Source organism: Lissotriton helveticus, chromosome 10 (genome assembly GCF_964261635.1).
Source record: "Lissotriton helveticus chromosome 10, aLisHel1.1, whole genome shotgun sequence".
In the NCBI taxonomy this organism is placed as follows: domain Eukaryota; kingdom Metazoa; phylum Chordata; class Amphibia; order Caudata; family Salamandridae; genus Lissotriton; species Lissotriton helveticus.
In genome coordinates, this window is record NC_136071.1 from 1,120,216,583 (window position 1) to 1,120,226,861 (window position 10,279).

At 46.1% G+C, this 10,279-nt stretch overlaps 1 protein-coding gene across 1 annotated transcript in view; it reads left to right on the top strand.

Annotated features, from left to right (window-relative positions):
• Positions 1-6,257, top strand: part of ENTPD3 (ectonucleoside triphosphate diphosphohydrolase 3) — a 184,609-nt gene extending 178,352 nt beyond the window's left edge. The window contains exons 9-10 of the mRNA XM_078663900.1: positions 1,404-1,541; positions 2,592-6,257. Of these exons, the coding sequence (XP_078520026.1) occupies positions 1,404-1,541; positions 2,592-2,780 (327 nt within the window). The 3' untranslated portion in view covers positions 2,781-6,257. The remainder of the gene's footprint in view (positions 1-1,403; positions 1,542-2,591) is intronic.
• Positions 6,258-10,279: the final 4,022 nt, after the last annotated feature.

A 10,279-nucleotide genomic window follows, 5' to 3' on the forward strand; every position in this document is an offset into this window, starting at 1 on the left:
AGGTTGATCTTTTTGTGATTCTTACTTTCATACATGTGTTCTTCAGGATCAAAGCTGATGTCAGCTGTGAGCATTGAATTCAATTAGCCATGCTGCTGGCTTCATGGTATATGTACCCCATGTTTTTTACAAGAATAAGCCTGCCTAGCATGCTATGGAGGGCTTCACAGGAGAAGGGAGATGATCCAGCGTATTAAGCAGGGGCTTGAGGGGAAAAGACATCTACGGAGTTGACCTTTGGTCGAGTTACTCAAGGGGTTTCAGATGGAAAACTGGAAATCTCTGCAGGTTGCCAAGCTATAGGGTGAGACAACAGGTTCTACAGCGAAGTGCCATACGTTATTGTATGTTGGTTATTTGTATAGTGCTTTATGACATCTTATGGCCATCCCCAAATGTTAGCAGGAACTGGAGATAAGTACAAGACCAGGGTAGAGGAAAGCGGAAAGGTCCAGGGGCGGCTCCTCTGCAATGGCGAAGGAGCATCGCCGCACTGGCTCTGAGCCAGCAAGAGAAAAATAAAATAATGGTGTTCATTGTTTTATTATTCATTGTCTGGTTTGAGCTAGCGTGTGCCGGGAGGGGCAGGCCGCGCCATGGGAGAGGGGGGACTGCTATGTGCACTTCTAAGTGCGCATGTGAGTTTGGCCACCCGTCTTAGTCTGGCCAAACACACATGCGCACTTAGGTTTCTTAAAACTGGCTGTATTGAACAGCTGGGCTGAAGATACAGCACAGACTCCCTGTCGTGAGCGGAGTGCCTTTTCCACCTGCTCAGGCCAATCCTGCGCTGCTCCCATAGCATGAGAGCAATGCGGGGATTGCACAGGGAGTCTGTCCCAGCGTCTGCTGGGACCAGGAACAACATGGAGGCACAACGTGGGAGGTGGCCGCCAGCTTAAAGTAAGTTTCTTTTTAAGAAAAAATATTATTAGCACCACCCGCATGATACACCCCGTGCGATACAACCCCACACTCCCTCTCCCGCGATCCCTTCACCAGCTCCACCACCCTTTGTTTGTGGCCGCCGCCAATGCAAAAGGTCCTCCGTATATGAGTATCCTAAGCCCCGCCCATATCCAGTTGCTGTTCTCCTCACACGTCCACATGCTGTGATTTATCAATATCCCTCCTTTGCTCTTACATTTTGGATTGTACCAATTGTCCTTTAGATGCCATTTGTCACATATGGTTTAGATTCAGTGTTTGGTGCAGTTTTTTAAAAACACATTTCGTTTAGTCAGCGGAGGAAGTATTGGATTGATCATGTTTTAATTTTTGTATGTTTTCGGGGTAAGCCAATTTGTCTAAAAAACAATCTCTGTATATTTATGAAATCGGTATTGTTTGGTATAAATTGGTTAATTAATTGATATAAACATTATTTATGATTTGTCTTTCAGATTCCACTCATGGTGGCCAAGTTTGAGGAGAAATATGCTCGATCGTACTGTTTTTCGGCCAACTACATTTATTACCTTCTCGTGCATGGCTATAAGTTTGATGCAGAAACCTGGTCTCAAATTCAGTTTCAAAAAGAGGTTTGTATCACTTTCTACTTTCCCATCACTCATTTCGGCTACCTCAGCTACGGGAAGTTTTAAAATGTTGTTACAATAACCGTAGTCAATATTATGCAAGGAATACTTTATGCCTATCCCCTATCATATCACACGTTATTCAATTCTCAGTGCATATAATATGCCTGAATAAAACTCCTGTAAACCTTCTTGTTAGGTCTCTTGGCACACAAGCGCTGTCTGTTACGAGACATATTTTGGGATTACCAAGAACATACAAGGGCTTGGAGTCCAACCATTGTTTATCGTTGGTTGGCTTTCCTGCCACTCTCATTTGCCTGCTTGTTATTCGTGTCCCAGCTTGTCAATCTTGTGTTTGTCCATCCCAGGACACATTGACTCTTTATCATCACTTTTAATTGCCTGGCTTCTGTGCTTCCACGGTTTGTTTTTCAAGCACTACTTTTTTTGTTATGCACAAAAGAGTTGTGTGTTTTTTCCAGCTGTCGTCCTCCTGCAATTTGTGTTGCTCTCTGTCGTTCATGTGTTACTCCTCGTTCCCCTCCATGTTGCCCTCACCTTCATGTACTTCCTCCTATTGCTTTCTTGCTCGTCTGCTTTTACTACACCCGCTCCACGTTGCTATCTCACCTTTTGCTTCTCCCATCCCCACCGATGCCCCCTGTGTTGCTTCCACCCCCTTGGTGTTTCCGCCCAACCCCCAGTGTTGCTTCTGCCCCATGTTGCTTCCCCACACCTGCTTTTAAAAGAGAATGCTTACATGCATTTTTCTTGTTTTAGTTATGGATCGACTGATCTATTTTATTGGCCATGCATTTAACTAGCAGAAACAGCAGCTCATTACATTAGCAACAGCTGCTAATGTGAGCGTGTACTCCATGTTTGCCGTTAGCGAGATTACAGGGAAGGGCTATTGACTTCCAATATGGACCCTCTAATCCAGTGCCCTCTCCCTCGTCTAATATTGTGTCATCATATGTTGGATAATGGTTTTGTGTTGTTCTTTGAAACCCTGAGGTTACTCTAATTTGCTATGTTTTTCTATTACAGGTCGGCGATAGCAGCATTGCTTGGTCCTTGGGATACATGCTGAACCTCACAAACATGATCCCTGCCGAGAGCAAACTTATCCAGATGCCCATGAGTGCTTCAGTGTTTGCTGGACTTCTCTTCTTGTTCACTGCTCTGTCTGTACTGTGCTTGATCTTCCTGGTTATCTCGCTGATTCGCGCCTGCTGAGACAGACACTGGGGACTGGACACAGCCCACAAGGATGTTGAAACAGTTGAATGGCCCTCCCTCAGCGGCAAAGGTTTATTCCGCGACTTGCACACAGGGGGCCTGCCGCAACGTGTCGACATCTCTTCCAGTGTGCAGGCGGCAGCTCACTCAAATGATTCTACCCTCCGCTTGTTGAACTTTGTATTGACTGATCATGGTGATTGTGCAGTATTTTGCATTTGCGTGAAAGTCCTGAACATGTTACCTGAGTCTACCTGGCCTAAACAGAAACTGAAACTCTAGTGTGCTCCAAGAAGCCAGTTGAGACCAAAGCTGAAAAGGGGCATACCACAATGAAATTCTCACCCAATATTGCTCTCAGTAATGTTTGTGGCACAAACCTTCATTTCTTCTAGGGGGTTTGTGGGGTCTATGGGGGACTGAGATTATTTTTGCTTTCAGTTCAATAGCAGTGACCCACAGATTGATTGCCGCGGTATCTTGATAGCGCCACCAGGCTGACCGTGTGAAGCAGGGAAGGCCACCACCTTTAGGTAATGCGTGCCTTTTAGGACGTTTTAAAATCCTGATGACGTAAAACAAAATACCAAAATTGGTACCAGGAAGTAAAAACACTCATAGATTTAGTGTTTCCACAACAAGCCTCAAATGCTACTGCGGCATTGTTAGGAGGCCTCTGTACGTATGGCCATGCTATTTTTCACATTACGAGCTGTCCATTGGGTGCCAGTCAAGAAAATAATACTATTCGAATTTCTGGTAACAGCCCATAAGGATATCAGTGAAAAAAATCCCTTTAAATGTAGGGATAAAGGTCTCATTGCAAACTGGACGGGCAGCCTGTCGGAACTGCCGCAAAAGCATTAACCTGCCCTCCACACCCTGGTGGAGGACCACAGACCCCATTTGAACCTGCCTCGTGGTTATTACTGTGTTGACACTTCGTCTGCTTGAATGGTGGATGCACTTTCAGCAAAGTTGAATGCCAAGGTTCTGCAGAAAGAAGCCCCATAACAGGGATCTCCATCAAAATGCTGGAGATGTGCAGGATACCTTCTTCTTAAGCATCATGGCCAGCAGTCTATTTTCCTTTCTTGCACGAGGGTCGCAGGAAGGACCCATCTGTGGTGTAGGCGCTGCACAAGTTAGGGTGCAGCTTCTTCCACTCTGATCCAGCAGCCTGAGGGGCTGGTCGCCCGGTCACCGGCTTCTTGCCAGTAGAAGCCACTGGGCTCCTTGATCATGTTGTGTATCCCTGATCCGCACCAAGGTGTTTCTCTGACAGAGCATGTTAAAAATATCATTAACATTATCACTTCCACTTGTGGAGTCGCAGACGTTTTGCTTAAATAGCTGAACAGTCTTTTCCCTGGCTCCTTCTCCAAACTGAGACTTCTATATGTCTGGGGATGGATGTATGATGGTACAACGCGTACCGTTACAATGCGTACCGTTACGACGCAGGTTTTACAACGCAAGTCGTTCCAACTCCAGTCCCCGTGGATAGTAGGGAACGTGTTTGATAGTAAATTAAACTATTCCCTATCCTAGAGCGCCCTCCAGCGAAAGTCGTTGTAACGACTTTCGTTGTAAATCCTGCGTTATAACGGTACCACGTTGTAATGGTTCCGTTGTAAAGGATGTTCCCCCTGGGGGATCAGACTGCACCCACATCTCCATCACCGGCTAGAAGAGCGTTGGTGCTGTTGGTTCTTGCTTGTGCGGGTATCGTGGATGTGGTAGAAAACTTCTGCTGTAACTTACATTGGGGTGTTTGTGGATACTTTTAATTTTAGAATACACATGTGTACATGACGCAAGGATGTTCATTCAAAATGGTAAAAGTTGCATACCTTTGATCAACACACATTCTAGATATTTTTTGCCCCAGTTTTCACATAGGTGACAACAAGAAGAACCAGCACTAAAGCTCTTATTACCTATGGCAGAAAGGTTTATGTAACCCTGAAAAAGGGCAGGTTTCCCTCTCTACGGACCACAAAAGATTGCCAGGTATCTGTATCTTTGGACTGGAATACGCTCAAATAGTGATCAAATTGCAGTAGTAGTTCTGAAAATTCTGCGGACATCCTGGTGTGCTGTGACCCAGATAAGCTTGGGAATCCTGCATAATCACCTAGAACTTCATGTGCTGTGACCCAGATAAGCTTGGGAATCCTACATAATCACCTAGAACTTCATGAACTGCAAGGAGATCAGAAGAGCTATCACATACGACAGCTATTCTGTCTGCCTGACAAGCAACTAATCAGGGTGGTCTACACTAAAACAATTTTGATTGGTCACGAAGTGTCCAATCAAAATGACTGGTGCATTAAGCCAGTCAGAATTGGTCTCTGTATTTATAACATTCTGATTGGCTGCTGGGCATTCACTCATAATAACAAAAGTAACTTGTACCTTCTTGGGCTGTTTTGCATTCCATGGAGGCACTAAGGGGCTTCTTTCCAAGCCTCTTGCGCCACTTTTATGTCATTTTTAACATGGGAAAAGTGGCGCAAGGGGCTTGTAAATCTGCCCCTAATTCTGCCAACACTGTTTTTTGGAGGGATGGGTTTTTCTAGCCCAAAGGAGAACATTTGATTTGCTGATTATGAAAGAAAAAGGCAGATAATCAAATAACAGCATTTTGGTGGAAACCTTCACCCGCTCCTAATCCAGCACCCTATTGATTGATGTTCATTTTTTTCATAAGTCTTGAAAATCAAAATTATGAGAATTGCACCTGGAAACTCACCCAGTTACTGAGGTGCATTGACTTGGTCATAGAAGTCATTCACTCTCCGAAATTAAGACTGAAGTTTTCAGTCTTTAACACATTTAGGATTTCCAATTCATTTACGCATGGAATGTTATGCCTTCTTTTCACAAAAAGTATAAAGGGCCAGGGGAGACTGGGTTGGACTTTGGTTTTTGAATCCAGATGCTTTAAATTCCCGGGGTATCTGCCTGTCATCAGGCCTGTTCTTCATGCCTTTTGAGCACACATTGGTAAATGGATACACCTACAGTACTGTTGTGTTTCAATAATTAAGAGTGGTTCTCTAACAAGCAGATGGGAGGTCTTTTCCAAAAAAGAACGACTTGGTGGCAGGCTGCTCCGATATCAGCCTGGGTCGGAAGGGTATAAGGTGACTCGTGTGTGCGGTGGACTATTGTGTTGAAAACTGGACGCCTCTCCTTTGATATCTTGTGTCGTGACCATGTTCGCCTCCTCCCGTCTGCTGCAATTGTACAGAACTGGGGTTCTATGGATTTTATTGGAGCTATTTTGTCAGCAAGCTCACAAGTTACCCCATGCTACGGTCTTCCCTTGTGACAACACTGCCAGAAGATTGCTAAGATTGCATAAGATTGCTTTGTACCGAGTTTGCATGACAAACAAAAGACTTGGATGTTTACAATTTTCCTGAACAACAACAGGAAAAGATAAAAATATTTTTAATGAAAAAAAGCTATGTGTTTGCACTGTTCCTTCTTTATTGTGAGGTGAAGCAGCTACTATGAAAGCAGCATGGGCCAAGATAACACTATGTTATGTTATGTTATATTAATTTATTTCGCGCACAGATACTCAAGAGTGTCCCGGCGTTATCTGAAGCTGGTGGCTGCTGGAGCACCACTCGCGACACCGAGACACAATGGACTACTTCTCTCCGTGCCAAAGGAGAAAACACTACACTTCTGCTTCCTCACTGAATTAAACAATCCTCCTAGCCTCCTCTTCAGCTATCTCAACTCTTGCATTCTCCTCTTGGGGTAGCTCAATCGTTCTAGACTCCTATTGGGGCATCTCAGCCCTTCGAGCCTCCTCTTGGGGTATGGTAACCCAAAGAGGAGGCTATTGTGGGTATCTCAACTCCTCTAGCCTCCTCCTGTGTTACCTCAGCTTTTCCAAGCCTCTTCCTGGAGCAGCTCAACCTTTCAAGCCTCATCGATGAATTTTTGGTTATATATAGTATATAGAGTGGCTTCCATCTTGTTGCCAAAGCAAATACATGTCACCCAGTGATTCCTGATAATTCTAGATTGATAGATAGATCTTAGATTGTGATTAGGACCTGTGTTTAAATAATAAATTAGCACTTTAATTAGGAACAAAGACACAGAAGCAAACGACAGATACAAAACACGAGTCAACAACAAAAAATGATAGACGTAAGCACGTATTAATTAGTTACCTGGCATAACCAGTAGTGATACAGATGAGCAATGTTTTTCTACTCAATGCATCTATATATAAACATACTACTGTCACTTTCATGTCAGCAGGGATGTAAGAGAAATCACGTCAAACTCTGGGGCATATTTACAAGGGCTTTATCTCTGCTGTTTTGGCTTAAAAAGCCAAAAAAGCAGAGATAAAACTATCCTATTTACAAGAGGGTGCTAACATGCCCAATCGCATGTTAGCACCCTTTTTCCCAACGCCTCCCTTTGCATCTCTAATGAGATGCAAAGTGGGCGTCACTGGGCGTACCCCGGATGGACAACCTTGCAAATATCGCTGATGTTGACATCGCGATATTTACAAGGCTGCCCCAGCATTTTAGCACACGTTAGTTTTTGGAGAAAACAGCTGTTTTCTCCAAAAAGTAACATCTGCTAAAATGCAGACTTACCTATCCTCAACATTGGGGTGGATTATGCTGATATAACCCAGTGGGTTGCATCAGCAAGGTTATTGCCGTTTTGCAGGGAACATCGCAGGAAAACCAGCGATCTTCCCTGCAAAAGGGCGATGACTTCGCTATCTCTGGAATTTTTATCGCCCTGGAGTAACTTGTTGTTAATTACGCGTTACCTGGGCGATAAATACCAGAGATAGCCTGCGATAATATAATTATCGCTAAGCACGGCCAGCGATAATTATCGCTAGCCATTGTTAATATGCTCCTCTGTTTTTAGTGGGTGTCAAATGCTCGTCAAATGGATGCTGATTTTCTAAAATAGGAAAGGAAGTGAAATCAGAAGACATATGACCTCAATTTACCACAGTGGTTTGCTCTTGGATCGCTTCCTTAGCTCTGCCTTAGTCTCCCATTTGCTACAACTTGGTGGGCAAGAAGAGTCCACGATACAGAAAGTAAATAGTGTTCTTAGAGCCTTGTTTACTTTCATTTTCTGTCTCTGTGTTCATGATCGTTGACCCCATGGCGAGCACGGATAGGGCCAGGGCTACCAAAAGAGATGACAAGGAGCAGCAGTTGGTCTCCCTGCTACTCCTATTTGATGTCAATATCCCCCCTCCAACAGTACCCCTACACTCTCACTCTGAGGCTCACACAAGGCCATAGTGCCACATGAACAAGAAAACGATACAGAAAAGGAGGTGGTGATGAACAGAGTGTCTGAATTAAGCAGACCACTCTTACCCAGTCCAAAGATCAGGGCTTGATCCATCACCGTTATTTATCTCACTGCCCCATCCCAGCTCAGAACCTGGCTATATGCAAATTAGTCTGTCCCTGGCCCAGTGCATCATGGGAACAGGGCAGACCAAACTACCAAGCCAATTCTTCACCAGTCTGAGCTGGGATGGTGCAGGGAGCTAAAAAACGGTGATGGATCAAGCCCTGATCTTTTGACTGGGTAGGAGTGTTCTGCTTAATTCAGATACTCTGTCCATCACCACCCCCTTTATGAAACATGAACAAGAAAAAGCATCAATCCCTTATTCCGGCTTCACCAAGAAGGCCTTTTCTCCTCTGGGTTCAGAGTAGATCACATGTCTGGCAATTCTGTTGATTTAAATGCATAATATTTAGGTTTTGCCTGAGACATCACAAGCGCTGTATGCAAAGTCTTTTATTTGGAAAAGTAAAAGTTTAAGCCGGGTTTAGAGCCTGCCGAATACTTACTATTACTTAACATTGGTAGGCTTCAATGTCATTCTTGTTTTGTTGCATTTTATTGGTCAGCACCTCCTGCTTCCTCACGCGGCTTCAGTGTTTGTCCGTACCCTGGAGCAGAGACCAAGTACAGCGCATCTCCCTTCCCTGCCACTCACTCATGTTGCTCAACCCCTGCCCTCCTCCCGCTGTCCATTGTGCTGCTCCCTCCCTCATCCATCGTGTTGCTTGGCTCCCTCCATTCGCCTCCTGCTGTCCGTTGCTGCTCCCTCCCTCCTCCCACCCCACGTGTTGCTTCTCTCCTCCATCCTCCTCCCGCTGTCCATTGTGCTGCTCCCTCCCTCATCCATCGTGTTGCTTGGCTCCCTCCATTCGCCTCCTGCTGTCCGTTGCTGCTCCCTCCCTCCTCCCACCCCACGTGTTGCTTCTCTCCTCCATCCTCCTCCCACTGTCCATTGTGCTGCTCCCTCCCTCATCCATCGTGTTGCTTGGCTCCCTCCATTCGCCTCCTGCTGTCCGTTGCTGCTCCCTCCCTCCTCCCACCCCACGTGTTGCTTCTCTCCTCCATCCTCCTCCCACTGTCCATTGTGCTGCTCCCTCCCTCATCCATCGTGTTGCTTGGCTCCCTCCATTCGCCTCCTGCTGTCCGTTGCTGCTCCCTCCCTCCTCCCACCCCACGTGTTGCTTCTCTCCTCCATCCTCCTCCCGCTGTCCATTGTGCTGCTCCCTCCCTCATCCATCGTGTTGCTTGGCTCCCTCCATTCGCCTCCTGCTGTCCGTTGCTGCTCCCTCCCTCCTCCCACCCCACGTGTTGCTTCTCTCCTCCATCCTCCTCCCGCTGTCCATTGTGCTGCTCCCTCCCTCATCCATCGTGTTGCTTGGCTCCCTCCATTCACCCCCTGCTGTCCGTTGCTGCTCCCTCCCTCTTCCCACCCCTCGTGTTGCTTCTCTCCTCCATCCTCCTGCCACTGTCTGTTGTTGCTGGTTCCTCCCTCCTCCCCTGCACCTCTCATGTTGCTTTACTCCTACCCTCCACCCACCGTTGAAGCTCCCTTCTCCCCCACACTTCCCTTGTGTTTCTTTCCCCACCCTCCTCCCGCTGTCCATTGTTGCGGCACCCTAACTCCACCCGCACCTCCCTTGTGTTGCTCTCCCACTCCTCCCGCTGTCCATTATTGGTGCTTCCTACCTCTTTAACTGCACCTACCTTATGTTGCTTACCCGCCACACTTTTTTAATGGAACAATTCTGTTTATTATTGCGGCCATTTCAAGTAAATACACATCATGTTGCATACAACTCCAGGGGGCTGGCCACGCTCAGATAAAAGAAACCAAAATGGTCTAGGACACAGCTTTCGCCTACAACCCTGGGGCTGATAGCGAGGATCAGGCAATTAACCCCTTCGATGCTCATGACGAGCTCAGCTCGTCATGAGGTATACCTCTCATGTGCTCATGACGAGCTGCGCTCGTAATGACCACACCCATTTCCATTATGGTCCAGAACAGCAGGGGGATATCTTGAGCAGCCAAGGTGTTAAAGAGAAATAAAACAATCAAGGAAGTAAAAATAAGTACCTATAGGAAACAATTTTATAAGCCGTTTCAGCACTGGCCATAT